At 39.6% G+C, this 13,782-nt stretch overlaps 1 protein-coding gene across 4 annotated transcripts in view; it reads left to right on the top strand.

Moving 5' to 3' along the window:
• Positions 1 to 13,782, top strand: part of rtel1 (regulator of telomere elongation helicase 1) — a 28,714-nt gene that overhangs the window by 5,727 nt on the left and 9,205 nt on the right. For 3 of the 4 annotated variants that reach the window (XM_083769161.1, XM_083769159.1, XM_083769162.1), the window contains exons 3-27: positions 4 to 97; positions 352 to 433; positions 533 to 593; positions 1,141 to 1,216; positions 1,386 to 1,470; positions 1,986 to 2,051; positions 2,434 to 2,587; positions 2,747 to 2,788; positions 3,154 to 3,226; positions 3,454 to 3,551; positions 3,772 to 3,827; positions 4,004 to 4,069; positions 4,664 to 4,723; positions 4,857 to 4,947; positions 7,467 to 7,599; positions 7,756 to 7,869; positions 8,409 to 8,449; positions 10,192 to 10,277; positions 10,387 to 10,464; positions 10,636 to 10,713; positions 11,236 to 11,382; positions 12,413 to 12,528; positions 12,624 to 12,747; positions 12,888 to 13,059; positions 13,523 to 13,674. In XM_083769161.1, coding sequence (XP_083625287.1) covers positions 4 to 97; positions 352 to 433; positions 533 to 593; positions 1,141 to 1,216; positions 1,386 to 1,470; positions 1,986 to 2,051; positions 2,434 to 2,587; positions 2,747 to 2,788; positions 3,154 to 3,226; positions 3,454 to 3,551; positions 3,772 to 3,827; positions 4,004 to 4,069; positions 4,664 to 4,723; positions 4,857 to 4,947; positions 7,467 to 7,599; positions 7,756 to 7,869; positions 8,409 to 8,449; positions 10,192 to 10,277; positions 10,387 to 10,464; positions 10,636 to 10,713; positions 11,236 to 11,382; positions 12,413 to 12,528; positions 12,624 to 12,747; positions 12,888 to 13,059; positions 13,523 to 13,674 — 2,345 coding nt within the window. The remainder of the gene's footprint in view (positions 1 to 3; positions 98 to 351; positions 434 to 532; positions 594 to 1,140; positions 1,217 to 1,385; positions 1,471 to 1,985; positions 2,052 to 2,433; positions 2,588 to 2,746; positions 2,789 to 3,153; positions 3,227 to 3,453; positions 3,552 to 3,771; positions 3,828 to 4,003; positions 4,070 to 4,663; positions 4,724 to 4,856; positions 4,948 to 7,466; positions 7,600 to 7,755; positions 7,870 to 8,408; positions 8,450 to 10,191; positions 10,278 to 10,386; positions 10,465 to 10,635; positions 10,714 to 11,235; positions 11,383 to 12,412; positions 12,529 to 12,623; positions 12,748 to 12,887; positions 13,060 to 13,522; positions 13,675 to 13,782) is intronic. The other variant, XM_083769160.1, reaches the window with a different exon arrangement.

Genomic DNA, 13,782 nt, shown 5'->3' with positions numbered 1-13,782 from the left:
CAGCGAGTTACTCAGATCTTCCTAGGATCATATATGCATCCAGGACACACTCCCAGCTCTCCCAGGTCATACATGAGTTAAAGAACACTGCATACAGGTACAAACACATCATTTTGGTTCAGTGTAATTCTGTATTGTTCTGCGTGGGGGCTTTTTATTGTTGGTTAATATGGTGTTAAATAGTCGATCTACAACCTCACAACTTGTCATGTTGCGACCCATTGCAGCTATTTTCAAAAATGAGTTTTTGTATAGAGAGCACAAATTTAAAACGGTGGAACAAACTCAATAATGAGGTGATTGGCATGTCTTTTCTGTTTGTGTACTGTATCTTTGCCCTTTGTCCCCCAGACCCAAAATGTGTGTGTTGGGGTCCCGAGACCAGATGTGTATCAACTCGGAAGTGATGCGTCAAGAGACCTCCCACGTCAAGGTATAGATATGGAGAAAATCTTCAGTTTGTGATGTGCTTTCACCATCTTTGCAATGTTCTTCGATTTCATACTGATTCCCCACACCATTGTCTTTCCAGATTCACATGTGCAGAGCGAAGATATCCAGCAGGTCATGTAAATTCTACAACACCGTTGATGGTAATTGTTTCAGTCATACGTTTCAGTTTTGGGCATGTCGTTATAGCAAAAATAGCAGATCTCTAAGCTCACAAGGCATTGCATTGCGATGCTGTGATCTTAGAGATCTTTTTGCTTTTCTTCATACTACAAAGTATAAAGCATATAGAAAGCAGATGTTTGAACCAAGGTTTCATCTGGACAGTAGTAGTACACACTACACTACACAGTATCATTGGAATATTGACCATTGTTTGTCATTGCACCTAGTTGTCTTCCTTCAAACTTCAATACCATTTGTATTATTTCTTATCTCAAGCTGGCCACAACGTCACATTTGTCTTCTATTTGTTCTTCATTTATTTTCCGTGGTGCTAATGTTTTTGTCTGGGTTTGATACAGTTTTAACCATCGCACCACTTGTAAGGAATTAGGTAAAGCCGGGATATTGCTTTTGAGGGGCAAGGTTATATTAAGGAGCTTTCCCACACACATACTACTGTATAGAGTATAGTAGTCGCATTACATTTGGGATCCTGATACAATGTCATCTTCTTACTGTCCCCAGAAAAAAGTACAGACGAGGTCTTGGTGAAGTCCATAATGGACATAGAGGACCTTGTAAAGTTTGGCATGAAGCAAAGGTCAGACATTTCCTCCCTGTCTTCTCACAAACAAATCTCCCTGTTGGTAGTGCTTATCCACCATGCTAATCCATTTGGCCTTTCTGAAGTTTCTGAGAGTGTCTTATAGACAGCTAGCTAGCATCCTGTTGTTCCCATTGTAACTCTTGGCTGCCTTGTTTTTATGCAGTTCCTGTCCTTACTACCTCGCCCGTAGTTTAAAACAGAATGCGGAGATCATATTCACGCCTTACAACTACCTACTGGACCCAAAGGTGAGTGGACTTTCTGACATTCCAGTCAACATGGAGGCATAGTAGCCCTCAGTTGCCTTGTCAACTTTGGAGAAAATAAATGCTATGTCATGCGATTCAAAAGGCTTGAGAAGTGCTTTTTCAAGGGAAATTTTAGAGCATGCTTATAAGATGCTTTTATGTGGTTCATCTATTAAAGCACTGGTTTTTAAACGTGGGGTACAAGGATGGGGGTTCCCCAGTTAAATGAAACCATTTTGACTCTTACGGGTCTGTATACCACCGTCAAGAGTTACAGTGAGGATTTCACAATGTAGCCAGAGATTAATTGATCTTTTATTTATTTAAACAAACGGCGGTCTGTGTTCCATAGCCTAGCCCTAGTGCATATCAAACGGACTGAGAATCTCGGTTCAATTTAGAGTGCACCATCAGAGTTGTTATGACTAGAAGAACTGTTTTGTCATTCAACTTATTATGTTGCAAAATGGTTTAAAAACCTTTTCCCCTTTTCATTTCTTATATTTGTCCCGTAGAGTCGCAGAGCACACAACATTGAGCTGAAAGGGTCCGTGGTCATTTTTGATGAGGCACACAACCTGGTAAAGGACCTCGCATCTTAATGACTTATATTGACAATTCTAAGTAATGACAAATTTCTTATTGAAGCTATATTGGCTTCATTTGAGAGGACAGTGAATCGAGACTGGAAAGGAGAATATGGACTGGAGAAGGGATAATGTAGAGGTCAGATCCTGAGGTGCAAATTGAACCCAGGGCGCTGCAGTTCTGTTGTCGGTGTAATTAACAACTTCAGACAATTTACCCATACTACAACATCCTAAGTTTTTCCCGTCTACCACATTTGGAATTCCAGATTATTAAAGAAAAGAAAAAACATAAAAAAATACAAAATTCCTGGCACTAGGTCTTAAAAACATTTCCAAATATGATGTTTTCTTTGCTGTCCCCTGTGATCCACAGGAGAAGATGTGTGAGGAGTCCACATCCTTTGACCTGACGCCCTACGATGTGGCTTCAGCCATCGATGCTATAGACAAGCTGCTTGTAGAGAAGGTCGGCGAAGAGGCCTCTGGCGTTACTGAGGCCTTCAATGTGGAGAACCTCAACTCTGGTGGTTAGGACGCTATAGTGAAAAGTATCACATAGGAAATAGTTCATTGCATCTTCTGACCATGATGTTGGACAAACAGGGCTGTTTATTTAGTGATTTAAAAAAAAGAAATGCACACAAAAGTAAATGACTGCTGATTCTGTCTTTATTCTTTTATTTCAGGTTTAAACAATATTGCTTTAGAAGATATTGCAAACATAAAACGTAAGCATTTTTATTCTTTTCAATGGCAGTTGATTACCTTGGAATTATATTAATTATTTTCTGTGTAGTACCTTTGAGTTGATTATTACACTTTATAAAAATATATATCAAAGAAACTACTACCACATCAACACATACCATACACATGACAAAGCAACTATTTAATGACAAGTGCTAGATAAATAACACTTAAAGATGTGTTATTGATATGAGAAGCAGGTGTTGTTTTCCAGTGATACTATTCTGTATTTTATGAAGTAGATTTAATTAATGAAAGGACTGAGGATCTCTTGTTGTCACCAGTTGATAATATCGGCTCTTTTTTATTATGTTTTACTTGAGTCACTTCCTGTGTGGTTTTGCAGAATTCCTCCTGGATCTGGAAGCTACCATTGATTCCTTTGAGGTCCCTGACAAAGGGATTACTAAACCTGGAAGGTAACCAAACAAAGTTCCATTTGCCTAGAATTCATTTGTCACACTAATATGACTTGATCTACTCACATACATTTGAAATGAAGAGTGAATTCAAGTGATTCAGCTAAGTTGCACTGATTGGAAAGTGCAATTTGGCATTTTGAAACTAATTAAGTTTATTTCATTCTGCCTGCTTGTCTACCAACACACACACACACACACACACACACACACACACACACACACAGTTTCATTTATGAGCTGTTCGAGATGGCTGGCCTCAACTATACAACCAAGACGAAGAAATTTGAAGCTTTGGAACAAATCACCGGGTACCTGGCAGGAAGTGAGCATCTCTGTTTTGTTTTGCATGTCATGTCACATATATATCTTAATCAATTAAGCCCTATTTTGTTTTTGAAAGTCTTCCCAAAATAAGAGATAATGTCGTTAATGTTGCGTTCACAATTGCCAAATAACCTTCAATCAGTCTTATCTACCACTATAATGAAACATATTTTATTATATGTCATTAGTTTTATTATGAAATGTTCGTATGTGAACAGGGTCAGGAATATTCACCAACACCACTGGATTGCAGAAGGTGGCAGACATTATTCAGGTAGGCCTTCATGTGAAAACAATGTCCGAATCACAGTGAAACTGGTGGCATATCTACTATGGTGTCCAATCTGCTTCAAATAATTGTATTGATATTCTGAGTTGAGAGACCACCTCCAATCACTGCAGATGTAGTACTAGTAGCTATTCCTTTACCCCACTCTCCATTCATTGTAGCTGGTGTTCCCTGGTGATCCAAAAGAGGGCGCAAAAGGGAAGGACATGCAGTCCTCTAACTCTAAGGTTAGTGACCAGTCAAAGTAACTTTAACCTGTATACTCAATGGTCAGTATTGGGAAACTGAATCATTACGCTTTTTTATTTTTCTAATGCGTTTGTTTTCAATCATTAGTTTCAGGTCTCTTCAATACAACATAATACTCTATTTTTAAGTTATGGTCCCATTTCGAGTTTAATAGATGATGAAGCAGCGTATGCTTTAACCCATTCAGAACGGGAACCCCTTTTGCGAACGTTTTTAACTCGAATCCAATGCTTCTGGGCGGGGGGTCCCTGGAACAACATATTTTCAGATGGAGGTCGGTGGCCAATTGCATAATTATATATTTATATAGGTATAAATTTCGACATCAGGCCTCAAGTGTGGTCACGTTGTGATTGACAAGTCACTACCACTTAGTACAACAGGTATCATATAGATAGATGCATAGCAATGTGTCACAAGCTGCACCCTCTCATTGAAACATGGTCACTGCAGAAAGTGAAAGTCCATGATGGTGACATACATAACTGTGGCAAATATGGCTGAACTCAAGGCTTCATAGTGGGAGTTCATGGTGACGTCGTGGTGAGTTTGTCTACATTTTTCTTTTAAAGGGTGATCAACAAGAGGGAGGAAAAGGGAATGACATGAAATCCAACATTGTTATGTTCAAGGTCAGTGGATGGACACACTCTCACTCCCACACTCTCACTCCCATCTGCATTGATTCCACAGAGAATGTTTGTGCATTTCGACACAACCTAATCATTAAATCATGCAGTAACATGAGCTTGTTATCTGTCCCAGGTACATATCCACAAAGACAACAGCTTCCACAAGAAAAAACAACAGATTGACATCTGGTCGTCATCCTCCTCCTCCTCATCCAAAAAACAAGGTAAAGAACACAATGTGACGAGTCAAAGGTCGGTAAAAAAAGAGTGGGATTTTCAGCTATTTACTGTATCAAAGGAGGGGAAATAAAGTGTTGGGATGACATTGCAAGTCATGAAAAACTCAAACGTGAAAATGAACAAAAATTGTAAAGGAATCTAACCACTTGAACCCCAGAACTCTTTTCTGGAGGGAACATAAATCCAGAGGGTTCAAATGTTGAAATTCTAAATGGGATTCCAACTAAAGTGTGATGAACTTAGATTGTTTTGTCTTGGGCAGTCCAAGCTAGAACAAGGGTAGAATTCCACTTAATAGATTTCATGATGCTTAAACAGGCAAAGTTTACTTTAGGGCAGCTAGAATTACAATAACAACCTCTGGTGCTTGACCCATTGGCCTGGGGGGGGGGTGATCGCATGATCGCAGCAGTTCCTCAGTAAAGAAAGAGTCATATTGCCTGGAGGAAATCACACTCATTACACGTTATGTAACTTCCAGTCAACAAGTTCCAGGTGAAACCAGAATGAGAAAATTTGGTTAATGCTTGAAGCTGACATCGACCAAAGTGAGCACCTTCTGAGGAGAGACTGACTGCCAGTGCCAGCTGCTTTGGCCCATAATTAAGGCACCTAAACAGCTGTTCCCCAGAATTCTACATTGCCTTTTTTGTATTTTGCCTGGCAAAGTACCTCCCCTCTACCAAGTCACCCAAAGTTAGGTAGCTGTCCTGGGTCCTGAAGTCTCTCATCATATGGTTCCTCCCCCTGGATTAAGTCAGCGGAGCGGGACTCCACAAAGTAAGTATGGTTAGGAAATCCCATTTTATCTCATATCTGAAATGAAATGAATATCCGTTTTGGTCCAAACATTTAATCTTTTATCAAATATGCCCAAATATGGAGATGACTGGCATCATACTTGTGATGTCAGAGTACTGCAGGAACTGATGGGAGGTTATTCCACTCCTTGGGAGCCTAGATAGAAGATAGGCTAGGATGCTTGGAGCGTTGGCCAGGGTGTCATAGGGAATGGAGGGCCACATGTGACTGTTAGTTGATCTGAAGCCTCGGAGACCGCAGGCGTTTCGGTTTCACTAGAAAAAGAAACGCCTGGGCAAACGAGCCACATTTCCTGGTCTAGGAGTGGGAGTGAACTACAGTGCAGAGGGGCGGCGCTCCAAATGCTCGCTCCTTGATTGACTTGTAGGTCTTAATCACTCAGTGTTTTGAGCTGGATCTGAGCAGCAAGCTGAAGCCAAGTGCCGAAGAATTTGAGAGTGTGAACGGGTGTGCTGTTGAAATCTGGATCAGTTGAAGGGCTGTGAGAGAGCATGCCACCAGACCTGCAAGTAGGGCATTTCAATAGTGAAAATAAAACAGAAGAGAGATGCATTGAGTTATTCCATCAAATTTCAACGTGTTTCCTACTGATGTCATATCAAGATTTTTATATCCTATGACTACTTTATCCTATGATAAAACTACACAGGAATTTGAAGACGACTAGTATGTACTTATGTACTATGTACTATGTAGTATGTAGTATGTACTTACATCAGACATTTAATTTAGAACGTTTGACAACTACTCAAACAAAGTAGAATTTAAATCGAAACAAAATGAACCTCGATCTCAGATACTAATTTCTAGTTTCAGTTTTTATTTTAGTTTGGCCTTTCCATTTCCATTGAAAAGTAATATCCTCTGATAATGGACAGTGGACACCAGCGTCCATTGTAATAAATAATATTTTCCTTCACAATTACCACATTGTTCTGCGTACCACAGCTGTCAAAAGTACTCCTTTCTCCTGGGTTTTAACTTCCGGATTTTAATTTCCAAGAGTAGGACACAGACGCAACATCCACATTTGATTGGCCAAGCTTTGTGCGACATAGTGCACTAGTGACTACTGACTAGTCAGTCAGCGCCATAGATTAGTTTCCCAATTCCCTCATGTAGTCTCTTTCACAGCTGATACTGGTTGTTCTTAGGGAAGGTGTAGATCATGTTGTCATCACAAAGACATGTTTTCAGACACGTTTACATGAGTGTAATGAGTGTAACTGATTGCTCAATATGCTCATGATAACACTTAAGTACCGTAATATCTTAACTGTGGGTGTTGTGGTATGACTGACAACCAGAAATCCACAGTGCTATCCTTTTTCAATTTTAAGGACAGTATGGGTATTTAAGCCCATTGACCAGATGCCAACCAACGCTCTTGGTATCTCCAGCGATCTCAAATCCCCAAGCCCATTGACTACAGTGTGTGCCACTGCCACACACGGTATATGTTACTACTGGTTAAAAGGCCATGAGGCATGAAGCCCCTCCTACAGTTGTGTGTGTGTGTGTGTGTGTGTGTGTGTGTGTGTGTGTGTGTGTGTGTGTGTGTGTGTGTGTGTGTGTGTGTGTGTGTGTGTGTGTGTGTGTGTGTGTGTGTGTGTGTGTGTGTGTGTGTGTGTGTGTGTGTGTGTGTGTGTGTGTGTGTGTGTGTGACTCTGTGTGTGTTTAGGCAACGTTCTGAGTTACTGGTGCTTCTCCCCTGGGTTCAGCATGGCAGAACTAACGCGGCAGGGTGTGCGTAGCATCATCCTCACAAGTGGCACCCTGTCTCCTCTGTCCTCCTTCGCCTCTGAGATGCAGATGTAAGTCCTGTCGTCCCCCATCACTTCCCAAAACTGTAGTGTCCTCACTGTCCTGTAATGTAAAGCAAATATTAATACTAGGACTGCAACTATCGATTATCTCCTTAGAATTATTATCAATAATTTTTTCCTCTGCTGTACCCTCATGCCCCACAGCCCTTTTCCTGTTACTCTGGAGAACCCACACGTGATTGAAAAGGACCAGATCTTTGTGACCATTATCGACCGAGGCCCAGATGGCGAGAAATTAAGTTCAGCCTTTGATAGGCGGTAAGTATCACTAGGTGTGTTACAGTCCATACTATAGACGGTATACACAAAGCTCTGTTCACTGTGAATAATCTGAGTTTAGTTGATGGCTCAGTTCAAGCATTAGCATATTAGAAGGAACACAATGTCCACTAAGGTTTAGATGAATTTGTTTGTAGTCTGTAGCAAAGTTTAAGGCACCATTGATTCAGTCCAGCCCGTTTTACAATCACAGTCACTTCCAAACTGTTGTTTAACTGTACAACACTATCTTCTTTAAGATGTGCATACTGGCAGATGGGTCTCATTCCCATGATGTCATGGCAATGAATAAAGCCTTTTTTGGTTACGTATTACACTGCTGTCATGGTTTTGAGCTGAATTGGAAAAAGATACAATGTGTCAACTAGCACTTTCGAACAAGCATGCTTGAAAGAGATGTGTTACTTTGGAGTTTGGAATTATCTGACATCCAATTCATGGAGTGTAGGCTACCTTAATAAGAAACTATACAATGATATGTCTGTCTGTCTTTCCTTACTTATTTTTTCCTTTCCCAGGTTTGTGCCTGAAAACATGTCTTCTTTAGGATGCACTGTTGGTAAGATAAACCACTAATATATGCTAGTCTAAACATATTAAACCCCCCGCACATGTTTCCACCTAACCCAAATCTTCCTGTTTGACACCATTCAGATTTTGTCACGTTAAAGGTCAAAACCAGAGGTGTGATGAATAAACAACACGAACATTTGGCAGCGAATATTCTGCATCAAACTATTTATACAGTTGATGCCTCATTCATTCAGATTTATGCCTATATTTACAATGAAAAATCTATCTAGTTTGAATAAAACATTTAATGGGTTTTGTCATCATATTTGAGGTCTGTGTGGATGTACTCATTGATTGATTGATTGATTGATTGAAGTATTTATTAACAGTTTGCAGAATGACAGTACATTTCAAGCACAACTCAATACAAAAACTGTTAACTGTGAGTGGACGACCCAATAAAGCATTAGCTTCAAGGTTCAAGGTCTTTATTAATGTCCCAGAAGGGCAAATAGGTTTACTAGTGCATCTAGTGCAGGTATAGAATCAAAGTAAGAAAAAAATAAGAAAGGCTACATTCAAAAAAAGTGCTAGGATATAAAGTGCCGGCATGAAGTGCTTATCATCACCACATTACATGTTACTGGCAGCGTTGACTGCACGAATCGAGGCAGGGACAAAGGAGTGCTTATATCTGTTACAAGAGGGTCCACTTGGGTCAATTCATCAAATGACTCATGACACAAACGTGTCAAAAATGTTTTCAGGTGAATTTATCACATGAAAAGAATGTCCTGGTGTGTGGAGACAGTTATATAATCAGTGGAATAAAGACCAGTAGTAAAATGTTTAACGAACGGTACAGTATTTCTCGTACATTATATTTACAGTCTTTCCCATTTAAAGCCATAATGTTCTTTGTTACAAAGAGCCATGTGGAAGATGCTTTAACCCTCTAAGACCCGCATTAATTTCTACTTGCAAAAAATAGATTTCAACCTTACTACTACTTTGTACTACTAGACTAAAAAATTATATATATATATATAAGTTTGATGAAAACTTTACAATAATTATATAATAATATAATAAATTAATAATTTACATTTGGGGGATATCTTTCACAATAATGAATAAAACATGTTCTAGACATTCTAATGATCACAAAAAGACATATATTACAATTATTGTACCTACTTTTATTAGGGTAAAGGTCAAAAGTCTTTCAGCCTCTGTGGGGGGTATTTATATGCAAATATCATGACCAATGGCATTGAAATGGCATTGCATTGAACATCACTGATGACGTTTAGGTGAAAAAATAACAGAAAGAAATATTAATAATTTAGTAATTAATTCAAATATAATTGTTGCTAAAAGGCAACGCTGGGTCTTAGAGGGTTAAAGGACATCAATTTACAATTTACAATTTAGGCATTTAGCAGACGCTCTTAATCCAGAGCGATTTATATTTAAGCAAGAACAAAAGCATGGGAATACATCACATAAAAGCATTTATCATGAAACATGCGTAAGCTAAGAAAGTAACAGTGGAATATCTATATAATGAAACTATACATACACTATACATATTTACTACTATGCTATACATATGTACTATGGCGTGCTATGACTATATACAATACAATTATAGTGCTGTCTACATAACATGCTATAAGTCTGTGTCAAATGCTATCTAAGTCAACAGAAATGCTATCTAAGGGGTTAGGGTAAGTGACATCATCCATCATATGAAATGAAGGCCAGTGTTTGTCTGTGTCACCGTAGCTAACCTGTGTCGGGTGGTTCCTCATGGTCTGCTGGTGTTCTTTCCATCCTACCCTGTCATGGACAAGACTCTGGAGTTCTGGAGAGTGGGTAGTCCTCAAATCAATTAATAATACATTTAATTCAGCTGTTGTTTGCCAGTGCTGATGTACTAGATATTCTAGATGACTGTAGCTTACATGTCGTCCCCCCCAGGCAAATGGACACGCGGGGCGCATTGAAAATATGAAGCCAATGTTTGTTGAGCCCAGAGGAAAGGGCACCTTCACTGAGGTCAGTTTGGGTAGATTTGTTTTGTCCTGTCATCTTTGTATGTGTTTAAAATGCCTTTGTCTACATCTATGAAAAGTCTGACTTTGCCTGCAAAATCTGCAAAATCTGCAAAATACTGACATGTGAATATCGACAGCAACAAGTGACCTCACTTCCATACCCCACTTATAGGTGATCGATGGATATTATAACAAAGTCAAGGATCCCACATCCAGAGGGGGAAGCTTTTTCGCTGTGTGCCGGGGAAAGGTGAGGTATATTTCTTCATCATAATTGTAATTCGTTTGTTACATCTAAATATGTCATTGTGTGTCTTAGTGTGTGCACTGTGCAATCCCAAAGTATATGTCAGGTGCCTGTAGGGTGTATTTAAATTTGTGTGGGTGGATGGTGTCAATCGTTTTATGTAATTCTCACCATACCTCTTACCTGCCATCATGGAATACTCAATAAGTTTGACTCACTGATTGTAAATAACTTCTGCAAAAAGGCACAACTTGTAATAATATAATATATTGCTATAGATGTCATATATCTTAAAAGCAGAACTCAACAATTGTGTGTGTGTGTGTGTGTGTGTGTGTGTGTGTGTGTGTGTGTGTGCGTGTGTGCGTAATATTGTGGTGTTTTATATACAGTAGATGTCATGACAACATGGACAATGTCCTAGTGTGAAATTGGTTGAAAAGAACCCAGATCATGTTGTTGGGTGACTTTATATACCGGTACAATGAAATTCGATAGACTACCTTATTCACTTGTTGTGTTTAGGCAAGCGAGGGACTGGATTTTGCTGACACTTATGGGCGAGGTGTCATCATCACCGGTATGCCCTTCCCCCCAAAGATGGATCCCCGTGTGCTCCTGAAGATGCAGTTCTTGGACGAAATGTGCAGAAAGAAGGTTCCTGGGGTGAAGGTAAAGCCTGACGCTGTTTTGTAGAGTTTTTAATCACTGTTGAAGTCCCAAAGGTCTGTGCATTCCCACATCGGCAACCAATCATCTGCATCATCAGCATAGTAATGCAAACTAGAAAGGTTTCGCTCAGTGTTGTGCAGTCTCAATGTTTGAATGGATGAAGCACATTGGCTAGTACCACGCCACGCCATAGCCCAACAAGACACACTGTATATACCATAGCATGTGTGTCTGAGTTTATTGATACACAAAAATGACATAGTTGTTGTTGATCGATTTGAAACGTATTCCGAAATTGAGTTCTTTGGCCTGCTGGCCGCAGGCACAATTTGAAGCTGATCAGCGTAGTAGCTACTGTATGACATCAACTGTGGGTAGACAGACAGACTGAGACAGACTCACAGGCAGACATGGATGAATACATACTGGTGAAGATAACTATATATATGTAGTATATGGTAGCATATACTACTGTAAATAGAAAGGATGTGGCACCTTAATTCAGTTTACTGAAATCTGGTGTAGAATCTTCATAGATGTGTGTTCTAAACAATACATTCATGTATATAATATAGGGCATAGTAGTGGCTGCCATTTTGTGGTTCCACAGATAGAAAGCCCATACATTTTTCCCATAGAGATTTTCATAGAAATATATTTTAAACCTGGAACCAATCCATCTAGGCTTGGTTCTGGTGAATCATGACCATAACATTTGAGTCTGTGTCCAAACATTTGAATATTAAATTATATTACTATACTATATTTAATAAATACCCTTTTTGCTGTTTTCAAATATGTTTTGACACAGAAATGTTTTATAGTCATGATTCACCAGGAGCCTAGATGGCTTAATTCCAGGCTTAAAATAACAAATATATATTTTTGGAAATCTCTATGGGAAAAACAAATTTTATCTGTGGATTTGGAACCACAAAATGTCCGCCACTGCTATGCCCTAAAAGGCCTGAGAGGACTGAATGATTCTGACTTGTCCCCTTTGTGATTATGCCACATGTTCAACATCCAGTACCTGTCTGGGCAGGAGTGGTACAGACAGCAGGCCTCTCGGGCTGTGAACCAGGCCATTGGCAGAGTGATTCGTCACAAAGAGGATTATGGTGCCATCTTTCTGTGTGACCAGAGGTAAGGATGATAAAACAAATAATGGTACAATACTATGGCTCTGCATTATTTACACATACACATCCATTTGTAATTAATAATAATTCCCCATACAGGTTTAAAAATCATGATGCCAAAGCACAGCTTCCTAAATGGGTGAGACCGTATGTGCGCCAGTACGACAACTTTGGGCATGTGGTGCGCGATGTCGCTCAGTTCTTCAAGGTAGCACAGAAACTGGTATGTGTTTACTGTTGTTCTTAAATGATAACGCATATGGCTAATTCTTGTTTACTGCTCCCAACATTTAATGTTTCAAGTGGGAATTTCATTAGTCTTATTTACTAAGTCTCATTGTGTATGAATGTATTATGTGACAGAGGCCCCTTGCGGATAATAAATCTGAAGTTAAGAGCTGTAAACAAGTACAGTCTGCAGAAACCCAGCCTTCGACCTCCACAAGTTGCTCATCCTCCCTGAGCTGGCAGACTCAGAAGGCCAAAGCGCACAATGACCATGTTCCCAGTCTCAAGAGGAGAAAACTGAATGATGGTAAGGGCATTTTATCAGGTATTTGACCAATCTGGGAACTAAGTCGTTACCAAGAAATGTCTTCACCAATGTGTTTCTAAAGGTGTCTAAACTAAAAGTTTGAAATTCAACTCCTGTGGGAAATTGTAGTTATTAGCATAATATGTGACCATACCATTAACATCCTATATAAGGCAAAAAACACTCTTTGGGAGGAAAACAGCCATAGCCGTCATTGGGTCAGTGGATATGGCCGAATTTAGCCCAATGAGTGTTTTTTGTGCAAAACTAATGCGTGTAACATACTACGGCGGTGTCAGCTGAAAACACTCTGCAAGCAGATAATTGGAGGTGCCTAATGTACACCAGTGGTTCCAAAAGTGGGGTCCAGGGTACCGTGAGGGAGTTCCAAATGCACCCTTAAAGGTCTGCAAAAGATAAAAAGAATTGGACAATAAAATAAAAAAATCTTTCTTTCTTTCAGATGGACAGGGCATGGCCAAGCTCTGCGTACAGTATGAAACAGATGTTTCCATGCAGAGCTACCAGAGGAAACCAGCCAGCTTAATGCACGCCCTAGAGAACAGCGACCAGCCTAAAAGAGACCCAATGCACTCCTTTGTGGGAGAGGAGAATGTAATGTTTCTTTATTTTAATTTTATTTAAAAACATTTTTTTTAATACATTTTCAGGTTTAAATCACATACACATATACACACAAACCCTCCCCACCCCCCCCATTCA

This window comes from Protomyctophum parallelum, assembly GCF_964188405.1.
Source record: "Protomyctophum parallelum genome assembly, chromosome: 7".
Lineage (NCBI taxonomy): Eukaryota > Metazoa > Chordata > Actinopteri > Myctophiformes > Myctophidae > Protomyctophum > Protomyctophum parallelum.
This window is presented reverse-complemented; position numbering and strand designations above follow the sequence as displayed.